At 46.9% G+C, this 27,929-nt stretch overlaps 1 protein-coding gene across 2 annotated transcripts; it reads right to left on the reverse strand.

Annotated features, from left to right (window-relative positions):
* Nucleotides 1–8,553: 8,553 nt before the first annotated feature.
* nkd2b (NKD inhibitor of WNT signaling pathway 2b) lies at nucleotides 8,554–27,288 on the reverse strand. Of its 2 annotated transcripts, none has more exons than XM_029839198.1 (10): nucleotides 27,029–27,288; nucleotides 26,854–26,880; nucleotides 26,672–26,763; nucleotides 12,122–12,182; nucleotides 11,876–11,994; nucleotides 10,654–10,749; nucleotides 10,427–10,568; nucleotides 10,159–10,216; nucleotides 9,942–10,063; nucleotides 8,554–9,874 (listed from the first exon to the last, which is right to left on the reverse strand). In XM_029839198.1, exons 1-10 carry the CDS (start codon nucleotides 27,051–27,053, stop codon nucleotides 9,276–9,278), a joined length of 1,341 nt encoding a protein of 446 aa, XP_029695058.1. In that variant the 5' UTR covers nucleotides 27,054–27,288; the 3' UTR covers nucleotides 8,554–9,275. The 2 variants fall into 2 exon arrangements, with proteins under 2 accessions (XP_029695058.1, XP_011604002.2); XM_011605700.2 differs by having other exon boundaries at nucleotides 9,942–10,066; nucleotides 27,029–27,287.
* Between the last annotated feature and the right edge of the window lie 641 nt (nucleotides 27,289–27,929).

Raw genomic sequence — 27,929 nt, forward strand, 5'->3', positions numbered from 1 at the left:
CACTACCTGACCTGCTCAACACAATTGCCCCGAGCACACCCTCCCCTACACTCAAAACAGCAGGGGTCAGCCTCTGACTAAACTCTCCTCTGTCCCCCCATGACCCCTTGCACTCCTACCTCCACCGGCAGATCCCCTCCACCCGTCCAGCCACAATGGTCTCTGGTCTCTCTTTGTACTGACAATACAAATGGACCAGGGATTCAGTTTATTCTGCCGCTATTCAAAAGGAAAAAGAAAGAAGACATCAGCAAAGGATTGGAGGCTCGGGTGGCTCGCTACCAAGGCAGGAATACTGTCCGGGAAATCTTTTAACTGTTGCTTTTACTGAAGCGGCACATTGGGACGTCTTCCTTTTTGCACTCTGATATTTCCAAAGCTTTCCGGGACCATGTGACATCTACACCAATGTGGCTCTTTAGTTTAAAAAAAATAAAAAGAATTCCCCCTCCTGGAAGTCTGAGAGGCAACTGTTTACCACTGAGAAAGAGGACAAAGTGACAGCGTTGCCTCCTTCCCATCTCCCACTAAACACAGGAAATCCTTGTTCCCAAAACGCGCTTTGTGTGAGAATGTGAAGATCACATTAAGTGGGCCCGTACGCAGAGAAGGTGGGGAGGATGGGTAATTGGGTTGGTTTATATTTAGAGGGAGGATCGACATTCTTGCAATTAGAGGACATCACTACAACGAGCTGCCGGGGATGAGTGGAGATTTGGGCTAACTACCTTAAAAATAGCTGATCTAGTTATTGTACATAACCCAAGTATAATGTGTTACAGACAGACACATAGAATAGGCATCAAGTCACGCACTGTTTGTGCCATGACAGGCCCTGTAATTTCTGCTGCACTGGCCACTCCGACTGGGCTGGTTCCACCACCAGAGAGGAGTTCTTATAAAGATCACTTCCCTCATTTAACACCTTTTTAAACTTCTTGTTCTGGGGCTGAGCAAGGACGCAGCTCACGTGAGATTCAGTAGAAGCCCCAGACGGGCACGCGTCCACGGCCCAGGCGTGTCAGCCCACTGAGGCTGCAGCGCACCCACTTAGAGCAGTTTTGAGTCGGTCCTGTCTAATTTTGGCCAAGAATGTGAAGCTGCAGCCCAGACCTTCACAGAGTGGTACCTACTTGTATTTTAAAGCAATAGAGAAGGACAACAGCTCAAATGTCTTAGGTTGGACTGAATAATATCAATTCAGATGTAGATCAAAACAGATCGTGGCATTCAGATGACACTGCTGGTGTCCCCCTTTTTGAGCCTCCTGTTTGGGACCGCAGACGCATGGTTCCTCTGAGTCTGCCGCCTCTACAGGAGGTATCAGCGCACAGCTTCCTGTTGATAGAGGTCCAGACCAAACCAAAGTGCAGTGGGAGGACCGGTAAACTACACAGATCCCAGAGTCACAATATGACTGAGCTTTTCCTGATATTTTTGAGTTTAAGACAACAAAAAAACCCACCATCACCACCAAAGTCATCGGTCACATAGAAGCAGCGACGGTTCAGAGCAGACTGGGTCAATTTAGCCCAACATGTCTGTACAAAACAAGCCTTCCTGTTGTTTTTCCACGGGCACTCACAAGGTTTAAAATAGCCTTATTTACGTAGATTTGTGGTAAACAATATTTATGCGATCTGAAAAGGCAGATAGGACATCCCCAGGGGTGGCACGCCATCTGATATGGCCGTCGAGGATATTCTGGTGACACGAGAGCTGCAGTTTCATCATTTCTCAATGTCACATCTCTCCGTAGCTGCAGATAAAAACACAAGATTTACGGGGAGGGGAGGATGGACACGGTGCATGTTTGGACTAAAGAGTGAGCTTCCGTTTCCATCCATTCCAAACACACAACACAACACAACACAACACAACACAACACAACACACACAACAAAGCAATGGCTATTTTCTAATACAAGAAACATTATGCAAATATATGATCTGTTTTAAAGGGATTTAATTTCTCTCTCTCTCGCTCTCTCTCTCTCTCTCTCACACACACACACACACACACACACAAACACACACACACACACACACACGCACCAAACTGAGGAATGTGACACCCTTGTCTTACCTCACTTCGTACCACCCTCACATTGCCACCCAGGCCACCCAACAACAGTCGTGATGAAAGCTTTCAACTCTTCATTCTCTGGCACGTCTGGGCCGCAAGATGTCAGTGATTATCATTTAAATAACCAGGCGATTATCACGTCTGACCAGCATCCGACTGCTCTGAGAGGATCAAATGCTACTGCTGCTGCTGCTACATTGCAGTATCACGTCCACTGGGGACAATCTGGGGAAGAAATGTATAAAAATAAGGTCGAGGTCATTTCGGGATGAGATACAACAGTGAGGGTGCCGATACTTTTTCTTTCACACAGCCTTGTGAGCTGACATCACACCAGCATCCCAGCTCCCACAGGCTGAGCTCCAGCCCCCCTCTGACCCTTCCCCATCCGGTCCCAGCTGAGTGGGAGCTCTGAGAGAGCTGTTCCTCTAGACACAGCGGTGCTGTTGCACAGAATTCAGATCGATTATCTCGCCGCTCTAACAACAGCTACACAACCCCCCCCACCCCTCAGACAGGACCCCAACTCTCAGCCCCTCGCTGCACTTCGCACCCAGAGGCAAACCCATGCGGACGCCCTTTCACACAGCTGACACCGGCTATAGAAAGCCAAACTTTGCAGACCGTTTCTGACGTCTTATTCAGAAAAGCTTTTCCACCTCAGAGCTGCAGCTGTTTGGCCAATTCCTGCTCTTTATTGAAGGCGGTGACACCTGTCGCTGCCCGGTTTACCTCGGCCCCCCGCGGGGCAGATGTCCCGCTCCAACACAAACGCCTGTGTTTTCTCAGAACGCAGCAGCACAGGTGGCTGCAGGAGGCAAGGTCGAGTTACAGCTCCCACAACTCCCACAGCTCAACCCATCATGGAGTCAAGGAGAGGACGTGTTTAGTCTGACTGTGTGTGTGTACACTACAGTCTGTACCGCGCGGGCATGCGGTAAACACTGCAGTGTAATTTAAACACGCTCATTCGGATCATTTTGTAAAAACAGTTGTCAGTAGTCGTGTAATGAATGTTCGCTCCCCTCTGCACGTTTGACCAAATGTAATTAAACTGGTGCTACAAGGCAGAAAAACAAAAACACAAACTGGCTGTCGATTCCCCCCCGCACAGACTTGCCCAGATAAATGTGCACCATTAAGTCTGATGAAATAACAGTTTTCAAAAGCACATGTCCAGTGTGGTTGGCATTTATCATGTTATTACTGACATCTCTCTTAAGTAATAATGTAACCCCGCGTTGGCCTTCCCCTACATTGTCCTTTGACTGATCAAATTATGAATAATAACACGTTTCAGCACTATAAACTGGCACCATTATTCTAAAGCCGTCAACTCTGACAAAAGAACATCTTGAACCTAAAGTGGACCTTTACTCACCTGACGGATGCAGAATCCCAAATAATCCCAGTTCAAACGGTTGTATTGTACTGAAACTTGGCACTCACCTCCCTCAGCTCCCCTGCCTTGAACGCATGGAGGAGTCACAGGCTCTCTGGGCTCTGAGGAGCTGACAGCTGTCTAACCAGAGGAGAAGACCAGCCCCCACATTCTGAAAGAAACCTGACATGTTCCATCAAATGCGTTCTCTTTGTTGACTGAGCACAATCGCAATATTAAGGCTTTCCAGGCAGAAGCTTTCCCGACCCCTGAGGCATCCCAATTCCTCGGCGGGGCGTAACCCGGCCGTTTTATCTACAACCATCTCTCTCCTGTGTGTACACAGCGAGTGGAGCAGAGATTCTAGCCTGTCATGTCAACAAGGTCGGTACAACTGAACTTTAGTGGCCTATTTAACGCACGCAGGAGTGTGACAAATGACATTTTCACTCCAGATTGGCCCAACATCTCTGTCCCCAGTGGGATTTTCCTTCATCTACAGGCAATAAAATCCAATAATTAAAGGTAAACCTCACCCAGCAAAGCAGTGATGGCACCAGATGTCAGTCTGCATTGTTGCATGGATTAATAGAGGCACTCAGCAAACACCTCCAGGTGTGCATTCCACAACACAGGGGTTAAGGTGGAAGCCCCACCTCCAGATTAATAAATGCTGACTCTCCTCTCTCTCTTTGACCTCAGCAGCCAAGGTTTTGGGTACCACCTTTACCTGGACAGATTAGAGCTCTAAAATGGGACTCTTTTTCTGGAAATGTCTTCAGAGTGAAGTGCGTCATTGATACTGAATGATGATGGGAGTGGGTGGTTGAGCTGTGGTCTCAGCTCTACACCTGGACTCCCGAGGCTCTTTAATCTTTTGCAAGAAGCCACAGAAATTAGAGGTCCCGCTCCTTCAAACTAGCAAAGGCCTGTTCACCGTAAATGAACCAGAGCTGGACAGAGTCTGTGCTGAAAGGAAAGTTTAGAGGACAGAACAGGAAGAGAGTGGAAATTATGATCAAATTCACCAGAAAGTTGTATTTGTGACATTGTATATTTGTCAAAAACAATTCTATCTGTTAAAAAAAACACACACACGGAGTTTCTAACAGTCGATCTGAACTAAATGTTCAGTGTCAATTAACTTAATTATGCCCGGGAGAACAAAATCAAGCACAAGCCTCATTTCCAGTAAACCCAAGTATGCGTGACACACCGATAAGCATCACAGGAGCAATTATAGGCATCAGTCTTAAGACCCTGCACCTGATAATCTATACAAATAAATGCACATCTGAGATGAAGAAGGAGGGAGATAGAAAGCTAGTGAGGGGAGTAAAGAAGGGAGGCCAAAAACGATAGGGAGGGCGAGGCGTTTCCTGTTTCCATAGCTCTAATTATACCAGTCTCTTGAGGGGCTATGGGGAAGAGGAATTTTGTCATTGAGGGCTTCTTCAATGGAAGAGTTGCTGTGCATTTAAACGCATTAGGGAAAAAGGCAAAACAGAGGAAATATGAAAATCAAAGCAACAGAATGCACCAGGGAGCTTTTAAATAAAAACTGGAATAATTGAAAAAAAATATGCTCAGTAATGTGTGATTTCATCTTCTCGTGACCTGTGTCATATTAATGATTCCTTCCTGTTCAAAGATGATGTCATGGTAGATGTCTGGAACGCTGCGGCTTTTGAGTGATGCTGCAAAAGATTTGTGGCTACTCGTGATTTTATCTGAGGACAAAGCAGACAGAGACGAATTCTGCTTCTTTAGTTCACTGCTGAAGGAACCGGAACACTGCCCCCCTCTGGTGAGAACCAAATTTTATAAAAATAAAATCTCCTTTTTCACTACATGGCTCGACGTTAAGTGCAGACGCGCAGACTTTCTGTCTGCTGCATTTCAAAATAAAACACTAAATCTGGCAAATAACAATAGAGGAAACTCCCATAAAGTTCAGGCCTGTAAACAGGCGACAGGCTGAGGAACAGTATTATAATCGGTTTGACAGCCCCAGTTTGTTATGAGCCCTTGGTCCATCTATTAGTATGCAGAAGAGAAGATGCAAGCTGAGCTGAGAGAGAGAGAGCGAGAGAGCGAGCAAGAGAGCGAGAGAGAGAGAGAGAGCCCACTGCCTAGCAACCTCAACACCAGATTGAGAATGTGTACAGTAGCTCGCAGTCTGCTTTTGCTTACTCTCACCAATCCAGATAATTACTCACAAATACTGGAAAACCAACAAGGAGAAAGTGAAACAAATTTAAAGAGCCAGTTCACCCCAGAAATGGCAGCCCGCTCCTTCACAGAGGTACAACTACCCACACAACCAGAGGCGATGATGGCACCAACTTCAAATGTGAAAAAACACAAAGATTTGGTCATTTGTGTGTCAGTAGAACCAACTTAAAATCAGCGAGGACCCTTCCAAATGTGTACTTCTGTCTCTGCATCAGCGCCTGCACCTCCATCCATAGAATACTGAGTTCAGCTTCAGTCGGGTTCGAGAGGGTTCCCAACAGCAGCGGGGAGCCACACACTGAGAGAAGGCATGTTTTCTTTCCCCTTTCCTCCCAAATTGTAAAGACTTGTCATAAACTACGCTGGTGGCTTTCACACCAATCCCTGAAAAGTAGCATCCACATAAAAAAGGCTCTAAACTGTTTGTCTTTATGAGGCTTTCATTGAGGCTGTGCGGTTTGGATTTGGAACTTTTTTTCTTTTTTCTTTTATAACAGCACTAAAGTTTGACTTATTACTTGTTCAATAAAAATATAGTTGTGATGGTTAATACTTGATATTAATTGTAGGTGGTTATTAAGCTTAAAGTCATTCTCTGTCACATGCACTTGTCTAAATTTGGCCACCAGCGAGGTTTTACACCAGTCGGGGGGGAACAGAATCTCCTCAAAGTGCTGAATCACTCTCAAATTAAGATAACCAGGACGCTCACCCGCTTTTGTGCCGTTCCTGTAGTGCCAGAAGTGGTAAACTGTTTTCCCTCCATATTTAATTCTGCTCCGTTTCGGGTGTAATCGGGTGGAAATTGGGGGAAAATAGGGGGCTGTGGGGGTGGTCAGGGTCGGGGTGCGGGGTAGAATGGAGCAATTGTTCTGATAAAGGCCTCACGTTGGGTCCACTTTGATGTTCCTCTGGGGATATTTTGGGATTTTACAGTAGCATTACACTCCATTATTTCATGCCTGTTGCTGGCAATAACAACCCTGCAGAGGTCATCAGAATAGACTTCTACTTTTTATTATTTTTAAATAAATGTTTAGATTGCAATAATAATGAAATACAGTTCACCACATTCTCAGTACCACGAGGTTGGTTTTACACGCATGGAAACCCAACAAAAATTCAACTTTGGGTTCCTGTTTTTTGCTTTTCCCCATCGTGTATACAAGCAGACAGGCTCCCACTGATCTATTATGCAGCAGAGCCTTTCTCATGCATGTCTTGAATGAAAGCCAGCGTATCGATGGTCCGGGGATAATCACGTTTTCCTGAGGCAGGCTTAGCCGCACTAAATAAGCCACACAGCAGAGAGAGGAGGGGGGAAAGGTGGGTCACACAAACACTTGTCTATGCGGGGAAAGATGGAGTCCCACCATAAACCCGTCCAAAAAAAGTTCAGTCTAAAAAGTTTCTGACGGACGGATGAAAAGGGAAAAGAAGCGAGTTCGGACTAGAATGGAGCTCGGAACAGAGAGTTTATGTGTTGGAACTGGATGCCAAAGGGTTCCTACCTCTCGGATTTGTCCCTCAGCAGGTGCATCTGGCACGTTTCAGAGATGCTGCAGCGTCCATGACTCAAACCGTCTCCTCTGCCAGTTTGCGCTTGTTGCGCAGCCTCAGCGGAATAACGCGTCTGCGGGTTGGTCTTAAAAGAGGCCAGAAAAGTTGCGGATTCCTGCCCTTTGCCGTCAACTACTTACTCGGGTTTGCGATTGACAGAGTTTAGTGCAGCTTTTCCAAAGCGCACAAAGTGGATATTTGCATTAGGCCGACCCTCCCCTCGCCTTTCATAGCTGCCATTGTTTGTCTCAGTCGGGGCTCGGATTCAGTCCTTCTCTAAATCCCTGACGACCGAGGCAGGGAATGCTGCTCTCTCTGAACCGCGCAGCCAATTAACAAAAGCGCGCAGATCTGGGGCCGCACAAAAGAAGTACATTTATTACATGTCTGGTGATACTTTTAATTATCTTTAATGCCCAGAATAATCTGTCCTATTTAAGCCCACTTTAGCTCTGACTGAGCACATTTGTCGTGTGATCATATAACGTAATATAAATGCATTTACCCAAATACAAATGCACATTTCCAATTTCATGCAACTTTTCTATAAGTTTGAGCCGCTTTTACGCAACTGCATGTATATGGAATTTGGATTTTTTTTTTTTAAATAATTTTGATGTAAGAAGTACGTGATTATTGCCTGAACAGACAGGTCAAGTCTAGTTTTTACAGGCATGCTGGCCTGTCTTTACGCTGGAGCTGTCGTTTTAAACGCCACACGACTGGATCGACTGTTCTTTCAGTGGATTCTGATGCTACCTAGCGGCTGACCTGGAGACAACCTGTTGATCCGCCTGAGGACAAGCACAGGTGCTTCTGATGGACCTCATCACCTCTGTCTGCTGCTTTGCACCGGGGCTTTGGTGTGATATTACTGCATTATTTGTTTCTTAGTTTGTATATTATTGGTATATTACATTATTTTCATGCAAATGGTAAAATACAGATTGCCCCAGCACAGATTATGATGCCATGCCTCCATTTTGGTATGTAGATCCCATTGTGGGGTTATTTAGCACCCATTACTTCCAAGTTTTTCACCCTGAGGCACTGGAAAAAATATTCATCCTGACAATCAATGCTTACCCGAGAGTGTGAGGAGCAAACCAAAATGAGTGTAAACTGTTAGGTAGGAATCGTTTGTGTTGTGGACTGTAACAGTAACAGAGTTGTTGCTGTCCTGCCTTATTCTGATGTGACCTTCAGCACTGATTCCTGTTTCTCCTCATGTGAAATGACAGTGAAATCCACAAGGGGCACGAGCGGGACAAACGAAGCGGTCACTCCAATCGTATAAATGAACTAAATAATGTTTATTAAAATTTATAAAAGGCAAAATACATATATGCATAATTATATCCATGATGAAATATGCATATACAGTAAATAATTATACAGTAAAATGTGTTTACATATATATATAACTTTTTATTATACATATAGCAAGATAAATTTGCATTAAAACTGGCAGTGGTGATTTCTTCCCCCTCTCCCCTCCCTCCTGCTACATGCACACACCCACACACACACACACACACACACGCACACACACCCTACAGGAAACCCCTCTCCCTCTGTGGAGAGCTTGAGGAGCAGCAGCACCTTTACACCTGAGATCCATGTTTTGGAAAGGTCCCCCTCCTGGAACACACCCAATTGAACTTATAGCTTCCCGGGATTTCAACCGACAGCATCAGGAGGGCATTGATGGTCCAAAGGCCTCTGATTCCTCATGTGGTATCTCTTCCCTAAATTAAGATGGGTTAGCAATCCCAGCGGAAAAAAGAAAATCTACGCAAAGACTTCAAAAGTGTGCCACACATTATTACATGGTTAACTTCAGAACAACAATCCTTCTGGTCCAGTATCGTCTGCTGTCACACTTCGTGGTTCCTTGTCAGATCGCAGCACCTGCAGAGCTTCAAAGAGGAGAGTGAAAAGATCCCGGAGTGAGACTGGTGTAGCTGGTTGTGGTTGGTCCTGTACAGTTCCAGTGGCTGCACTCTGAAGGCAGTCAAGTCTGATGGTAGTGGTGGTAGTGGTGATGGTGGTGGTGTTCGTGGTGATGGTGGTGCTCGTGCCGCTGCACCACGGGAACCACGAACCCTGGGCTGCCGGGAGGCCCGGACCCCTGCTCCCTCTCCAGGCTCGGCAGCACGGAGGGCACAGCTGGCTGCTGGGGGTGTGACGGGGGCGACAGTGGGGTTTTGGATGGAGAAATGCCATCACGCGCCTTTGCTCTCACGCGTTTGCTGTGGCTGTATTGCAGTGGGTGCTGATGGTGGCCGGACGACTGGCCTTGGTGGGGTAAGTGGTAGACGTCCTGACCTCCGTGTCCAGCTCCACCGCTGTGCAGCACACTTGGAGGTGGGTGGTGGCCGTGGCATTTAATGGACTTGCCACCTCCGTTGGCTCCATTATTCCCTCCCTTGTAGGTTCCTTTGGGGGACTTGAGGAACTGGGTCTTGCTTCGCAGCTCCGGAGCAACGTAGGTGTCGCCGATGACCTGCGAGCGCCGATGGTGAACAATTTGGGCCTCCTGGGAGCGTGAGCGGGTCTGGCTCTGATGGCTGCGACCTTGAGCCTCCTGAGGTGGAAAGGTAGGAGGGGTTCCTGGAGAACCAACGAGGTACAACATTTAGTCCAATTTTTACACAGCAAAAGAACAACAGACACTTGCCTTCAAATCTGGAGGTGTAGTTCTCTATACCAGCGAGGTCCAGGTAGTGATTCCTCCTCTCTGTGTTCTCATCCACGCAGTAATGCCGACCCTCTGCAGCTGGAACGTCATTACTCTGCCCTCTGCTGCAGAAATAAGCAGCACCTTCATGAGCTGCCGTCTCCTTACACAAACTGGTCAACTGGCACTGTGCTTCTTCAGGGTGCATTCATTTTACCTGATGTAGGAGGACATCCTTTTGTCAGCCGAGCGCCCCTCCTCCTGATGGCTACGGTCTGAAGACAGACAGGACCAGAATGTTAAAGAATTCAAAAAGCTGTTAGATTTTCTTCCACCATTCCATTTATCCCCTTTTGTGTGCATGAAGCCGATTAAAAATAAACAAGTGAACTTTAGGGAAATAGACATTTTGAACTCAATTGTTTTAAATAGTGTTAAACCACGTGATATGGGGCAAACAAAATCCTGCCTGAGCACAGATCTACCTGTTCCTGTTTCTCTCCTGTGACACCTGGGCTCTGGGGTGACAGTCAGTTTGACGCGTAAAGTCTTGCTCTTGTTGTGGCAGGAGTGGTTGACGGAGGCATCCACCACATCATAGATTGTGTGCATTAGGCTGGACATGTCCTATGATGACAATCGACGCACAGTTTTCCATTGCTGTCTGTATAAATCACTTGCATGGTGGGTCAAAATAAACACACACACAAACCTCTTTTGTAACTCGGCCACTGTTGTCAAAGTCATAAAGAGTGAAAACCCATTCCTGGCGGTTGTCATCCTCCACAGAAACATCACACTCCAAATCCTGTGTGAACAATAAAAGCCTTCATCGTTTTTCAAATAAATAAATGAGAAACGGCAAGACGAAGCTGCAATATTTAACTTGAGACACCAGGGGGTAGCAAAGCGCAACCTAATCAGTGATCATTGCAGCCAACTCTTACTTCTTAAACTTCTTCCTCTTAACTGACTTCTTAAAAGAAACAAATGTTGTTTTTCTTCATTTACCAAGGGAACAGACTGTGCCATAGGAGGACGATACTGTCCATTCTAATTAAAGTCATTAAACAGTCCTTTGTGCATGAGTTTGGACTTTCTAGCAAGAGCTTGGGAAAAATTGGGGTCTCATCCAGAAAACATTTGACATCACTCAATCTTTTGGGTTAAAGACAACAGAGCAGAGTCTGGCTGAATTTCAAGTTTCTGAATGTTAACCACTCTCTGATGTGTTTATCTTTTGTGGGGGAGTCCAGAGAGATTATGTGGGGTGGTATCATTCCACCATTGTAATCAGTCCAGGGGCATAAAAGTTCCCAGCCTGTGTTATATTAGGTTCTGAAAGAAGTCTCAACCTTCTTACATGAGGAGGAAGAAGTGCTAAAGACCAGAAATACCAGAATTGATGGCTACTGCACAGATATGACCAGATTCACACAATAAAGGACAGACATCAGACCATCCAGAGCCTACCAGATGTGTGAGTGACATCTAAACAGCTGTACAAATGGATGCACAACTTGGATGGTTACAAAAGTGGGGGAAGTGAAGGGAAAAAAGAGTAAAACACAAAAAATAAAAGGTGAATGTGAGAGAAGCTCTTCATCTCATGGGAAAGTTTTAAGAAAGAGCAAACTGGGCTTGTGGGAATACTGGAAACAGTTGCTAATTTTCAGGAAATCAGGACAGATAGTAGAAGAGGAAGATAACCCTGGCTGCACAGATCACAAGGACACATGGAGCAGTTTAGAAGGTTGTGGGGTGGAGGAGAAGAACAAACACAGATAGACCATAAATCTTATCTGCGTGTCCACCGAGCCCGAATGGAAACATTCAGTTATCTACTGGCTGATTATCCACCTCCGCGCAGAGTATCAACTGATGAACATCTGATCAGAAGCTAAGCTACATTATTGCAACGTTAATAATCCTACATCCAAACTGATGCGTTTCTTCCCGGCAGCTTTGGTGGCATCCCTCAGAACGTCCTGTTCCACGTCCTCCGAGTGAAGATAGTTTTCACAACCCTCAGCTTTCTCCGGAGGAAGAAGCACTGAAAACAAGGGTGAAGGGGGGGGTGGGGGGTATTTAATGCCGTGTTTTCACACATAACCCGGGGAGAAGTTTGTAAGATGGCATTTCCTTCTTCAGACAATAAGAATACGTTCTTCTCCACCTACCCTCTAGGGGACAGTGTTGATCTGTGAATTGCGCATCCTTCGGTTCACCATTTGGAAACTCCTGGGGCAGGGAAAGAAATGAAGAGGTGGGGGTCAGAGATGTAAGCGAATCTACAGTTCAAACCACAGACACAGGGAAAACAAACAGTTCCAGCTCAAGCATTTCCTCTTCAGATGAGAGGCAGAGGAGGCTGGAGGCTCCAGCACGGCCAAACACTTTGAACATCTGCACGCCCATTGTGTTTCGCTGTCTGGGACGCAGCAAGTGTGGCAACAGACACGTTTTTAAAGAGTTCTTTCAACTCTTCAAACAGAACCCTCATATCCATCAAAACAACTGAAAAAACACCCGACAACCCATAATGCATTTCATCATCTCTCTGTGTCAGCCAACCTATTTATTCTCATTCGGCCCAACAAGCAGCCCTGAGCGGAGATACTGATGGGAAGGAACAAAGAGTTTGAAGTCTGAGGAGTTTGGCTCGTGAAAAAATTATTTATATTCAAGAAAAAACCACCTTCGGGATGAGGGGAGGAAAAGTTCTGCAGCCCTCATATGTTAATAATCTCTCCTGCCTTAAAGAGAACCACATTCTACTTGAACGCACACACACACACACACACACACACACACACACACACACACACACACACCCATTTTAATTACAAATGGATTGTGGAAACAATGAAAATTAAATGCAGCACAGGCCCTGAACCAAAAGCGTTTTAAACAACAAATGAGCCTCTTTATTTACATCATTCTCAGCCCTCCAAGCTGCTCTGCACACGCTTTGAAATGAGACCTCGCCAGACTGCAGCAAGACAAATAAAAAGCAGACAGATGCAGGAACACTAAAGAACTCCATGTACCTTCATGGAGGCACAACTGAGGGTCCGAACATCTGTATGCGTTTAGGTGAAACCCCCCCTCCTTTCCCCTTCCCCTGTTTCTCAGAGTAATGACACCACCGGGGGCCTGTGGTCCTATTTAACAATCTCAGAACCTGTGATTATTCTTCACTTCAGAGGATGATACCTCCAGCCTGTAATCTGTGATCCGGCCCTGACCCTCACTGCCGATGTGGGGGGGGGGGGGGGGGGGGGGGAATGGGCTGAGTGTCAGGGTTAAGGCTTGGACTGGCCCGGTAAATTGGCCGACGGAGACATTGAAAGAAAACAGCAAAGGAGTGGAAGAGGGAAATGGGAGAGGGTCAGGAAGTAAGTGGGTGGAAGAACACGCTAAAAGACGCCGCCGACGGGGGACGATAATGAGCAGAGAACTTTGCTAAAGGGGAAATATGGCCTTTCTGGTGCTTTACGCAAGCCCCCGTGAGCTCAGTGGGGGAAAGTGGAGGTGGACATTCTATCAACCCTGGACGGATTTCTTGGAAAGGTGGGGAAGGAAAATGGTGAAGCTCCCTGGTCCCCAAACACACAGCAGTCTTTAATCACCAAATACACGCTAGAGACCAGACGCATCCCATCTCACACACACACACACACACACCCACACACACACACGCACACACACACACACACACACACACACACAGTTCCATCTTTTGTGGTTGCTGCAGCCAAGTGTTTGTTTACTTTCTCCGCTGGATGCTTTTATCTCCTGCCTTGTGCTGCAGTCCCTTAATGAAGGGCAGCGTGTACGGAGGAGGGAGTTCACAAAGACGCGCCGTTTCGGGAACATCAAAGAGGCGCGGAGCCGCTCTCCTCGTCAACACGAGGGTGGAGAGCAAGGTAGAAGCGGCGCTAAATGAAAGACAAGACGCAGTGTTCGCGCGAAACAAATCAATCAACAGCGAATCTCGCCTCTAATTAAAATTCAGATGTCTGGGGACATTTTGCTGAGCACACAAGGAGGGAGCCGCGCTTTGGGTTACTCGCCCAAACCGACTCCCTTCTCCACCAGCACCACCTCCATCCTCATTACATTCATTGGGAAAGCTAATGAGAGAGCAGACTGGGTCCGACCGCAGTCTGCAGTTTATCGTCTACACACATGGCATCTCCATTCACGTCGCCCACAGTGTCAGGCTCAAATCTGCCCACCACATGTGTAATTAACTGCTTTCTGGCATCCAGCGGCCCTCATTCTTTCGCTATCGGATCACAAGTCCGGGCCACACAAATGTGTTTGCATTTCGGGGCGAAATGCTCCCAGTTTGTGTGGAATAGCAGAACGCGTCTTGTGATATCCACATCTAGGCCGCGTGTGATCTCAGGTGTGGGGACGACAGACGGAAAACAGCGCAGATGCTACAGGGAGATGACAAGCAGCTTTCAGCTGCCTTCAAAAAAAAAAAAAAAGCATTGGAAAAAGGTACTGACAGAATTCTGGTTCTGCCTCTGAGATGCCTCGGCATGAGAGACAGACAGGGGAGTGTGTGATGTTGGAGACCGTTTAATGGCGCGGTTCTGCCAGGCTTACCTAAAGCCTCAGACTTCTGCCAGACTTTTATGTGGGATAGGGCAACCAGGTGACATCAGACATCCCCCAGCACTCACTCGCTCTCTCTGCCCGCCCGCCACCCACCCATCCTCCCACCCACCCATCCTCCCACTGGAAAACACTGCACATCTTTGTTCTCATGTCCCCACCTCAAGCTCCTCTAAATAAAGTGCACATACTGCTTTTAGACCCTTCTTCCAACCATATGATGCCGCTGTTGTTGAGCATCACAGACCGCTCACAGGAAAAGGAGCATGAACACCTGGATCCTTTCTCACCGTCATGAAGATGAGCGGTTTTCAGAAATATCTTAATCCCCGAGTGTCTTTAGATCCTCACGTTTAAATATTCCGATTCAGAGGGTGTTTCGGGAGGCTTCGGTTTTTCTTCTACGGGAAGTTTTCTAGAAATTCAGCGTTCGGGGGAGCGCCGCAGGGAAGCCTTGATGACCACCGGCTGACCAAAATTCGCACTCCCAGAAGCCATTAATTGGGTATGATTGCTGGGTTCCCTTGGTGATAAAAACTGGGATTTAGCACAATCAACACAGAGAAAAGAGCGCTGGTTCATAAACAAACTGCATACGCTTCACCGCATAATGAAACCGGAGAGGGAGTGGGGCCATTGAGAAACATAAGCCCTCCATTCCAAAAGAAACCAGCCTGGCCTCCACTCAAAACCAGATGTGAGCGGTTATGCTGAAAAGAGGCCGAGCAAAAGCAAGACCGGGTGAAAAAGAGGGGGAAGGGGCAGGAGCTGGAAATACAGGCAGAGTTAAAGGCAGAAGGCCGCTCACAAACCTTCTGTCCCGAGATGGTCAAAGAACAATATGTTGCTCTCTGGACAGCTGGGATGAAAGTTCTCTCTCTGCACCTCAGATTTTAGTCCAAGTTGCTATAATTACTGTGCTGAGAGTCAATGGGGCAAAATTGGCCTCAGCACATATTGGGTAGCGATAAAATAAACAGAGCTGGATCAGAGTTAGCCTGCTCAATATGGTCATCTCAACCACAGTAAGAATATGAGATAACCACGTTTTATGAAGCGGTTTCTCTCTACACACTGTTATCCTGACAGAGTCCTTCAAGGTCAAACTATACTGGTTTGACCCTTGTCGTTACTCGCTGTGTTTGCCTCTTGCGGAGGGTATTTCTTTAAGCTGCGCTTAGGTGTCTTCCTGTGAATGGAAATGAAATCAGAGCATGATGCATTTCTGTCATCTGGACTCTCCCTGTGTGGCAAAGATGGCAGATATGGCCTTTCCAAGGTAGCCGAGGTCAAACTGGAGGCAGGACCTCTCCCTTGGCAGGACATGAATCACAGCGGCGAAGCCCCTTTGGCGCTAATAGAACAACAGCTGTGGGGAGAGACGAGCGTGCCCATCTATGTAACAAAAGCATGTCGACCACTAAACGGTCGCGCCCCTTCCAGCAGGACAGGACATTTCCTGCAGTCCGCGCGCTCCTCCGGCCCCTCCTGATCCCACTGCGTCTTCCTTTCTGTCACTCCGACTGTGACATGCTGAAAGGAATCAGCGCAGATTAGCGTCACTCGCTGACCACCCTGCATCTGCTGCCAGCGCTGCGCACTGCCGGGCTTGATTAAAACGGGCTTTGATAGGAGCCTGCGTAACGTAGCGTCAGCCTCTCAGCTGTCACGCTGGCAGCTAGCGTGGGCACTCGGAAAAAGGTGCTTCATGCCAGTGGCTGGTTTCGCAGCCGTGACTGGGGTTAGGCAAATGTATTCAATTATAGAGGCTGGCGGCTGAAAGCGTGGCCGCGCTGGCAAACGTTCAAACATTTGTAGTGACCGTCTATTTAGGCGGTCAATACGGTAGCAGCGGTATCTCGAGCCGCCTGTCACACCCCGTTTCAATCTGTCGGTACGGCATTTAAAGCACATTAAACTCAGAATGTTTAAGGAATACTCAACAGAGCAAGAAACAAAACCAAACTGCAGCCGACCAGCAGAGGGCCGATAAAGCCTTTTGTCTATTTGAGTGATTTGTCGGTTTCACGATCACTTTGGCTGCATAATAACACTCCGCAAAAGCAATCATCCCTTCCCCACAAAAAAGTGGACAAGATACCAGTAGACACACAATCTGGATTTCAAACACACAACCGGACCAACAAGAAAGAGGCGGCGCAGGGCGACGGCATTTCAAAGTCTGTGTCGGACAGGCGGTTAGACTCCGACAGGATATTCCTCTGTTTCTGGCCTCCATGTGAAATTCTGTAAGCTCCTGAGCAGGGCCCCGGCTCTCAAGGCTGGCCAATGGGGAGCGTGCCCGGGCCGATAAAGCTCGGAGGATTTGTTCCACATTCCACAAGCCCTTTAAACAACATGTAGATCTCAGAATGTCGGGTTGGCGGGCGAGGCGGCCCCAGCGTCCATCTCATTATGGCCGAAAGTGACTCCGCTTTCCCTGGGTCGTGCAACCCCTCCTGCCAGCGTCCAGCTGAGCGGCATTTAGAAAGCGGTGAGCTGAGAGGGTGTCGTGTAGCCAACCGTTCGGCGTAAATCAGCCCTTCAAACTGATCGCCTGTCAGCTACAGTCAACAGGGCTTTCCCGGCACCCCATTTCAACAGCCTCTCAGCTGTAATGGGGTTTTTTGTGTACTGCGGTTAGTGTCGGGTTGCAGCCGCCCATCCGAGGTTGAGATGTCAGTTGTAATTGTTCTCACCTGCGAGATAACCACCGACGTTGATTTTCTCTCTGCGTGTTCTGCTAAGCTGAGCGGGATCTGAGTCACGGCTTTAAAAAGCGGGCCTGGCGGTTCACACGGGCGAGGCTCTGTAGTCGGGGGCCCGTGGAGCCACTGGCGTTACAGCACTCCTGCGGGTGACTGAGAAATGTAAACAAGCTAGGTGGCGGAAGGACAGCTGCATACCGGCGTGGAAGAGAAGCAACAAAGGCTGAGATTTACTCACTCAAGGTCACGTTAGGGAGCAGAGCACCACGTTGTAATTTCATTCATGTAATCGTATGTGTAGAAATATGTGTAGATACTCCAAATACTCTTTGAACTACATTCTAGTATCTATTTTCCTTGCATTACTCATTGGCTTTTTAATATCCCGCTGTTATACTTTTTTAGCGCTCGACTTCAGTTGTGAGACCATTGTTTTCACAGTTTGAATCCCCAAAATTTGAACATTTTGGGGATTATATCTATTCATATATCTATATCATATATCTATTTAATTAGTACCACTCTTTTCTTGCCTGTTTGCAATTTCACCAGCTTATTCTCTGCTTACTAGCCATTTCAGCCCTCGTTAATGTAGCGTGTGGCTAATTTCAACATCAACAGCGCACTTGTAGGTCTTTAATCACTCACATGGTTATTCGCGTGAACATTAAATTTAGCCTCTATTATAACCAAAATAATGGGGAGCTGGCTTTAGTTCACAACATTTATCCCAGTTTACTCAAATTGCTAATTCTTTTGCTCATGTAATTCACTTTCAGTGGGTGTAATTGAGCTCTCTGCAGTCCGCTGAGTTGTCTATTCCCTAGTGTCGGACTACCACTGGCTGAGAATAACTGGAGCGCACGCTTTAATTACATCTATCTGAACCGTAACAACTGCAAAGGTTCGGCTGGCTTGTGAGCGAGCTGCTGCTGGATTCACGGTCATGCCTAACAGCGGGATTAGCAAAGGTTCAGGGTCAGAACCACAGTTCCTCAGCCCGCTGGTTACTACTCCCTCTGGAAACCTGCAAGGAGAGGCAGAGATGCATGCGACTGACAACGATAAGAGAGGCTTCAGCGGCTGTGACCAATCAGCCAGTAATGTAGCGTACACTCTCAACGCATCCATCTGGGAGACTTATAGGGCAAATTGTGACTGGAGCCAGCCCTTCAGAGAGATTCTCACTCCATGGTCAGATACGTATTAAAGCAAAGGATTCAAAACATACAACCCAAGCATGCGGAAACCCTAATAACTCATATACCATCGCCTTGTTTCTACGCCCCCTGGCACAAACCGCAATTCCGACTACACACCACATGTTTGCATGTTTGAAACTGTTCCTCCGTCATGTTTGGGGGAAAATATACTGGCTCTGCAGGCTGTTGCAGTTTTAACAACAAACACCTTAAGGCTGACATGCAGGAAAAAAAATGGATGTGGTGCATATTCAAAGCAGCTGCGCCTCTTTTTATCTCGCAGATCTCTGTGGTTGTTAACTCTTTCCGCCTCTGCGTCTCCCTGCGGTTGCAGATTGTCTGAAATGGGAATTCTTGACACATAGAAAACAGGCTGAATTCCAAGCTGCGAAGTTCCTCACAAGACTGGAACTGGACACGGAGTCATTTCAGGGTCAAAGATTTTTCCTTTTTTTCTGGAGGATTCCTGAAAAATCCACTCCAGCTGAGTTCAGGAAGCAGATGAGACTCTGTGATCTTTGGATGATGCGGAGGAATCTTGGGATATGTGGGAATCTATTGGGATATGTGAAAGGGATCATTGCTAAATGGCCACTGGCTGCACTGTTCCGGCGTATGACACCCAGAAAAGGGGGACAAAATTAAAGGGGAACAGAGGAAATGTAGAAAAAAAAGAAAAAAGAAAGCAGCACAACATTCCAGCAGCAGATTACTGATGCCCCAAAATCACGCAGAGCTCATTCATACTGCTCCTGAATTATTCTCAAAGGAAATGACTGATTGAGGAGGGGGGATGTAAGGGCAGGCACATGATGAATTACTTTTGAAAACATTGCTACAAGACATGAATTTTTAAGTTCCCTGCTGCAAACTGCGAATTGTAATTTTACATGTGACACAGAAATATGCCAAAAGGGGGGTTTCTGCAGTTAAACCTCAGCCAGACCTGCAACATCTGAGCCTCCTGCTTTTGGACTCCGCCTGCCATGTGTGCACTTTATTGACCTGACAGACTAGCCGTGTGTGTGTCTGAAACACTGTTCCCCAGTGTGAAATTCTGCAACGCAATTCATCCATGGCACAAGCACAGATCAAAAGGCTACGGTGGAGAGGGGGCAGCTCAGCGGCGCACGCAGAGAGCTGCTGCTTTCACAGCCGTAATTACTGGAAAGCACAGCTATATGTGGCGAGTAAGGGAATTTAAAGGGAGACGGGCGAGCTTAGCTCGACCGCCCGTACCTTCTTATCTTATCTCAGGGTATAAAGGCAACAAAGCTGATGAAGCCTGGTCTAGTCTGGAGGCGGTCCACTTAAAGGCACTAAGTGCGACACTCTGCGTTTGATAAAACGCTGAAGGGCTGGATGAGCAATAACACCTCAAAACTGCTACGGGATTATCAGGCGCTGGCAGGATTTAGCAGTTCTCACATGTGAGCGTACGGCAGTGAGGGTCAAAGTTCAGATATTCCAACACAGTGGCATTCTTGAAGTGATAGGATCAGCGAGCCTGCATAAACACAGAGTGGTAGGTGCCTACTCCTTGGATCCATTTGATAGGTACATGCAGGCAAATCTGCCAAAGGTTTTTTCCCCAGTACATGTTAGTACAAACAACACTTACAAACTCACCACAGCGGCGATAGGGTGAAGGGCGTTACAAGAGTGAGTTTTCTTTGTGGAGCAGATGGTGTCTCTGAAACGACTTTCAGCAGGGGTGGGGGTGGGGGGGGGGGGGGGCGTCTCAAGGAGAACTGCTGTTTATTTGAAATGAGCCTTTAGGTAAACATGCTACAGGGTACACAGGGCCAGGTCAGCCTGTTTGAAGTGGATGAGCTCAGGAAAGAAACGGGTGGGTGGAGTGGGGGGAGAAGAAAAGAAGGCTGCCTTCAGAGGAAATGAGAACAGTGGCCTCTTTCAGCTGTTTCATCCTCTCCCTCTACCTCTGTCGCATCTAGAAAGGAGCACAAAGGCTGTATGGAATAAAAAATACACCGACGCAGATTGTGAGGAGCGCCAGCTCCCCCACCCCCCTTAAAATGTACTCAATCACACCGCAATCGTTTTCCCCCTAAAAATGAAATTCTGCTGAAATATTACCACCCACTTCCTTACTGCGGGGGAACCTTTTGATGGTTTTGATGATGGCAACGCGTTGGCGTGACAACGAGCGAGTTTGGAGCTATTCTCCATCGGACAGGAATGCAACGTTCGGAGGGAGGGCCCGACCTGTGCCGTCTGCGGAGCCTGGATCCCAGCTTTGAAGCCGCTCGTGTGTTTCAACAGCTAACCGCTTTCAGATGGGACTGTAGTGTTTTATGAGCTGAGTAATGGCGATACCTACACATGTGCAGGGCTGGGGTCCCAAAAAGGGGAGAGGGGGGGAGAGAGGGAGGAAGGGAGGGAGAGTTGGATGAATCTCAAGCGTTGATGAAAATGGAGGACGTGAGGATCATTTAAGTGCAGATTCCAAGAACAGCCAACCCAAAATATGGATAGTACATGCACATTTATACGGCGCAATCTAAACAGTACTCTGCTCTCGCCGCTGGGCTGTTTTATTTAGCTGACAGGAAGTCATGGTTTGCGGTGTGTGCCGTTTCGCCAGCCTCAAACCTATAAAGGCGTCAAGCTCAAGAATGTCGAGGAGGCAGTGACATTTCGAAGCGTTCGGCAGTGACATTAGAGCGCTTTGTTCAAAAGACACCAAAGAAAGGGAGAGTTATTTACCAAAGGGCGCAAATAATGTGGCAAAGGGGCGCAGATGAGGAGCTCTGAGATGCCCGGCGAGGTTTAAAAAAAGATTTTATGTGTCTGCCGAAGTCCTCGCTTCTCTCTTTATGTACCCATTTAATTGAATTCTCAGGCCTCTGGATCAGGAACGTGTGAAGGAATGGCGAGCAGAGTCCCGTTTGATGTAGCACAACAATTGGACCTTCTCCTTCAGCAGTTTCTTTCTGACACAAAACCGCGCTCGTGCGTTCCCGTAGCTATGACGGTTGTGCTGCTATTAAATGTCGCCGTGCCCTCACAACACGTCAGGTCTGGTCTTGACTTTGCACGGATAATTTTGTCTTTCCACAGAAATGTCAAGTGTACAATTAAGTCCTGTGTGCCTCACATGAAGGATACCCACCAGTGCCATAAACAGCGCAATCATTTCATGGCTGAGATGAAAAAACGATATTCCACTGTCTGTTCTAAAGCTTGCAAAAAAAAAAAAAAGAGCCCACTTGGAAAAGAGCTAAAGCTTGCTAAGGGGGGAACATGGGTTTATGTGGAAACATACCTTACACACTAAAATGTAATAACCTTTGAGTCTCCCGGTGTTTTACTTGGCTGAGTGAAGTGTGGGATCAAACGCAGACTGCGATCCAGAGGACTTTGCCAAAAATGTCAGCACTAAGCTTTGGGCTCCAGCTTTCAGGTATTTTCTTTCCTTTGGCTCAAGCGTGGAGCCAGACCAGCGTTAACCCTCAGAGGGGCTGCCCCCGAACAGCCACCGACACGCCGGCCACTGCTTTTACCAGCTACCAAGGGCACTTGCGCCGCACCATTGTTCTCCAAGATCTGGGATGGCTTCGATTCAGGAAGTTGACAGAAATCACACAGTTCACGACTCGATTGAGCCCTGCGAAGCGGCCCTAATATATCTCATAAATATCATAAAAAGCAGGAACTTCAAAGCGCCAACAACAGGACGTAGATAACTCCAAAGGCGACAGAGGCGCTTTCTGTGCGTCTGCAGATAAGAGCTCCAACAATGACGGCAGCCGCAGGACTTCTTTTGTCTAAATATATACTGATGTCATTTGCAGTAGAATTAATTGTATATGCAGCGAAGGTGTTAATTTCTTGAAGTACGTGGTCAAACGGGAATTTAGTATTGGCTCCTGCAAACGTCCATTGTTGGATCATTTCACAGTCCATAAACAACACACTGGAGCGGCTAGATTTGGGATGCGTCACACTTTCCTGTCCCCTCACAAATTGTGACTTCCTAAACGAATGAGATATAATGTGTCGGCATTCGCAGCGATTAGACGAGACAAGACGAGATTTACAGATGCTTTTGTGAGACGTGATGGTTGGGAAAGACCAGTCTGACTTCTTGAGTTTGAAGACTTCTGGTGCTCCAAAGCCGAAGATCATCTAGAGTACAATTTGTATCTATTTCCACATGTCGCTGTGCATTTAGGAGCGCTGTCATTCCTCAGCAGCAGGACTTGCCCCCATATTCTCACAGCGCTCTTTTGAATATTATTTACTTTTCAAACACTAAGACAATGTTTTATTACCCACTGAGTAAAATGGCCAGCTGCCCAGAGCTAAAGAGTCAAGGTTTTCCACGTGACGTCGAACGGCTCTCGTGTTCTCCCCATGGCGAGAGAAGCCAGGGAAGGGGGGAATTAGAGTGAGAAAGTGAGCAGACTGCTTCAAAGTGCTTCAGACAGAATAAATACACTCAGAAAAATAAACATTTGATCCACCAGCAGTGTCCTAATGTCTCTCTCCATTAGGCACGAGCCGAACAGGCCGATCTTTGACTCTCGCCCAGAGAGGGAAAGAGAGGGAGAGAACAGGCATGTGGTGAATCCCACCGCCAACAGGAAGAACACGAGCATCTCGCACCAGTGCTGCGTCTCAAAGGCAGCAAGGTGATGACGTTTACACTGACAGAGAAGTGAATGTTTGTTCTGGGCAAATGGAAACCAGTGTTGAGAAAAAATACCCCCCCCCCATGTTTGACAGCTGTTGCCGATTCATAAAGGATGTAAACGAGGGGCAGCGATCGATGCTCAATAGCGGAGGGGGGGTAAAAAGGCGAATTGCCCTTCCCCTGCTACCTTCAGAACCTCTCAAAAGTCTCCCCTTTGAAACAACGCCCCCCCTCCCCACCACCACCACCACCACCCGACCACCTTCTCTCCACCCCAGCCCCTCTCTCACTGCTCCAGGATTCTGCTGTACAAACCAGGAACAGATGTCTGCCGGGGCCGTGCTGAAAGACCCCGCTGTTCTGGATGCCAGCCACATGCTTTTCATTCAGAGATGAAGGCTCACAGCCTGCCTTCTTCTGAAGCCAATTTCCAAAAAAAAAAAAAAAAAGAGAGAGAGAGAGAGGTGGAAAAAAAACAAACTCTCCCGACGCCTTCAACAGCAGGACATACAGGAGCGCACCTTTCTGTCTACCGCGCCGTGTGATGCTGGACCATTTCTCTGAAACGATGCCTCGACTGAAGAAATTACCTGTTTTAAAGTTCATGTCTGCAGAGCGGAGCAAGATCTCATTTGCGGTCTCCGCTTTAAGATTACGCAGATATCCCAGGCTCGGGTCCAAACTCAACAGCACTCGCTGGTGAACAGAAGATATACCCTCGTGTCACGTGTGGTGAAATTGTCCAAACACAACATCCACGGGCCAAATGAGGATTTTTACATACGCTGGGAAATTCTTACTCAGAGATTCCAAATGAATGTTAAAAAAAGGACTCTGCTTGGAAACACTTGCATTTAAAGTAGATTTAAAACAGCAGTGAGCTCTATAAAGGTCTCTACAATTCCAAATAAATTAGCTTTCAGAGCTCTTCAGCCATCCAAGTGGATCCCTAAATCAGCTTTTTTTTTTTTAAGTGTGATATCAGTAGCCTTTCCAAGAGGAAGAATAAAGGTCTTTGTTGTGGACGTTTAAAATGTTGACAAGTTCCCTCCTTAAGGGAAGGGAAGTTTAAGGACAAAGGATGGTGATGAAAGGCTGAATTAGCCTGTCATTATTTGAGGCATCAGAGCGTGTCTGTTTTAAGCTCTAAAATGAAGCTTGGAGCGTGTGTGTGTGTGTGTGTGTGTGTGTGTGTGTGCGTGTGTGTGTGTGTGTGTGCACGTGTGTGTGGCGTGCCTTCAGACTGTTGATGTTTCCAGAGGTGCAACACAGCGAACCCTCTCAGATCTCGGCCAGTAAAGAACACAGGTTTGGATAAATACGATGTTGGGAGACTTACGTCTGCATTTCGTGTCTTAAATAAGTAAAGACTAGTCTTTTTGGATCGGGGGGTGGGGGGGTGACGGCAACCACAGATTCTTGGACCTGTTGAGACCTTCGGTGGCCCACAGGCCAGGCTAACCGTGTCGTCCTGAGGATTCAGATAAAGTGAAGATGCTCCCGTACTGATATTCTACAGAAATATTCCTGCATGTCATCGTCCTCAATTCTTGCCGGAGCGTAAAGTATTTGTGCTTAAGGAGCTGATTTATAGAAGACATTCACAGCTTTACACCAGCTGATGTTGGACACCACCTCGGCTCTCCCCCCCCCCCCCCCTTCCAGCCGCAGTTGCAGCCCATCCTTCAGCCCATCCCCCTCCGGAACAGGGCGAGGGGATAGAGGGGTGAGGGTTCGGAGGCTCCACTGATATCAGAGCCCTTTTATAACTCCCAGCTCTGCGCTTTGAAGTCTCAGCCAGACAGCTCAGGAATCCTACTCCCCCATTTGACAATGGGGAGGGGGGCAGGGCCCAAACTAAACAGCGCGTTTGGCCAATCTCCTCCTCCACCAAATGATCAGTAATGTTAGCAGCCCCTGCTGCTCACCACGCAGGACCACGTGAAGAACTGCTGAGAGCTGTTGTGACAAGATTCTCTGGAGGAGCAAGTCCAGATGAAACCGATCTAAAAATCATCAAACGCTCTTTAGACATGATTTCCTGTGCTTTTCAGAATCTTGAACTAAATCCCAGACATCGAAGAATCTAATCTAATTACATCTGTACAGCCTGTGACGACACAATCCGGTCCCAGGGGAGAAATGATTAATGCTCCATCGGATCAAACAGGCGCAGGGGAAAAAAAGATCCGAGTTCGAGCAGGCGGAGGCATCGTGCCTTCGGTCAGACAGGCGCACGTCGGCCCTGTGAAGCTGCTGCATCACAAAACTCTCAAGTCTGAGTTCAGATGCGCTTAAATGTTGCAAATACAACCTTCTTCCAACCAAAGCTTCCAGAGTGGAGCCCTGCGCAGGGTTCCCCGTCAGAGGGTGACATTTTGCTAGCGTGCGGGGGAAAGGGGCGGAGTCGCCCATCTTTTGAAAATGGCGTTAACAGCTTTGAACTATTAGTTTTAATTTTCTAATGGAGAATTCTCAATTTTGTTCTGCATTTAAATAAAGGACAATATTGGGAATATCTGGGCGGGAAAGGGGAGCTTTGTTGAGTTAACTTTCACCAAAAAAGCCGCTTTGGTTTGGTTTTATGATTATTCCGCCGAGCGCACTACATCACAATACTCCAGGTAAAAAAAAGACTAACCACAAGAACAAATACCAGTCAAATCTTCAGTTATCATGTGCCAAACGCTGCATATAAATGCATGTCAGGATCAATATGTCACAGCAGACGTGACCGCAGTTGTGATGAGTTCACTTCCTCTCAGAGCAGTCTGCTTTGCTAAACACTGACAGTTAGGGGAGCCAAACTTTGACTGTAACTAATGAGGCCAAATGAATCATGAGAATGACAGAAGTGAGGGTGGAGCACGCCTGCTAATAAGTGTCAAGTGTCTGCCTTCAGCGGTTTCCCTCCGAGGGAGTACGGATCCAGACTCCTTTGAAGCAGAGCAGAGCTGACTTTTAATTTTCCCCGACTGGGTGGTTTACAGCCCTGATATGATCTATAACTCTTTAGTATTACAACCAACCCACCTCAGAGATTCAGCTATTCTCTGTGAACCTCGGCCTCCCTCAGGTAGCCGACGACGTAATTTACAGAGATTATTAATTTAAGACATAGTGTGAGGCATTTCGTGGGGGGGGGGGAACACAGAGCTCAGCCTTATCCACACATGCACAGTATCATCTTGTTCTCAGATCTTTCAAAATAACTATTTTTTTTTTTAAAAACTGAAAACTTAATTGATCGAATTAGAAAACAGGCAGCTCCCTCAGAACTGTCCGTGATGAATGCTCCATTTATGACACATCAAGAGAGGATTCCGTGACAAGGAAGAAGAATCCCCAACACCAAAGCAAAAGCGGGTTTCTTTGATGCTTACTAAACCCGGGTTCTTTCTTTTATCTTTTGGAGAGGCTGCTTCTCCAGAAACTTAAACTCGTTTAGTTTCAGACAGAACATGCAATCACAATAAAGTTATCTTGTGCAAATGATGAAGGGAAAATAATAGCAAAAGTCAACGCGATTCATACCTGCGCGTTCTTCAGCTTGTGGTCCGCCGCGCCGTATCTCTCACACTCCTCCACCCCTCTCCGGAGGAAAGCGTTCACGACAAAACTGTCTCCTGGGGAAAAAATAATGAACATGAACATTCAACTGCAGATTTATGACTTTATTTTTTCATGATTAATTGTCCTGGGAGATCGGTTCTTACCCTCTGGGTTTTCTCTGCGCTTACACGCTTCAGTTGCGCCAGAAACAGAGATGCAGAACACATAAATTATATTATTTTTTGACACAGATTATTTCTTTTGCGCGTGTTATACAATCAAATGACAGTTGATTAGTCGGGCGGTGTTTATTTCAGCATGAATTTGCAGCTTTCTTACCATGCTTTGACTGAAGTTTGCCCATTCTCAAGTCTTGGATCAATAAAGACTCCCAAATCGGACAACAATTACTGCCTCGGCATGGTCACATTGTGTTTATTTCGCCTGAAGAAAACTCCAAAATAGTGCAGCAGCGAGCGTTGAAAGCGGGTGTTGGTGGAGAGGCCAGTCTTCTCGGGATAAACCAGTAAAATGATGAAGGTGGGAGACGCGGCTCTCTCCAGGCTTCTCTTCGCTGCGATTGTGGGAGCGCGTCGAGCAGCGCGCGGCTCCGCGAGCCCCGTGCGTCAAGACACGCACTTCCGCTTCGGGATTTACAAAATAAAACGCCGCTGGCGACCGAAGTGAAGACGGAAATGAGGCCAAAGCTTCTATGTCGCCCCCTGCTGATAGGAAGCGGTAAACACGTAAGCGTCGCCTACTTTAGGTAATTTAAGTGCCAGTAGACTGGAAAGTTATAGTGTTCCTTGGATTTATTTTCTATTTCAAGTGTAAAAGTACATTTTTAATTCTTAGTGTTTCCTTAGTTATGGAAAACATTAAGTAATAATGCAAGCTCATCCTCTGTCAGCAAAAGTGATTTATGTTTTGTCAGACTAAAATAAATAGTAATGTGTGATATTATTTTGCACATCATATTCCTTTCTGCATTTACTTTACTAGTTTCTTCAATTCACCACTGGTTAGATTCCAATTTGTCTGCTGCAGTTCAACTGGAGCTTCTTTCCTGCTTGTTTATTCTAATATCTTACATTTTGGATTCATAATCTAAATATCTGAAGATAGCAGCTCACAGCCCTGTTGATAATAATTATATGGTCTCTAACTCTCAAATTTCCTAATGTATTCTTTATAGGCAGAGTAGCTTAAGAACAATTTTGTTCAGGAGTGAACATCAGGA

This window comes from Takifugu rubripes, chromosome 7 (assembly GCF_901000725.2).
Source record: "Takifugu rubripes chromosome 7, fTakRub1.2, whole genome shotgun sequence".
Lineage (NCBI taxonomy): Eukaryota > Metazoa > Chordata > Actinopteri > Tetraodontiformes > Tetraodontidae > Takifugu > Takifugu rubripes.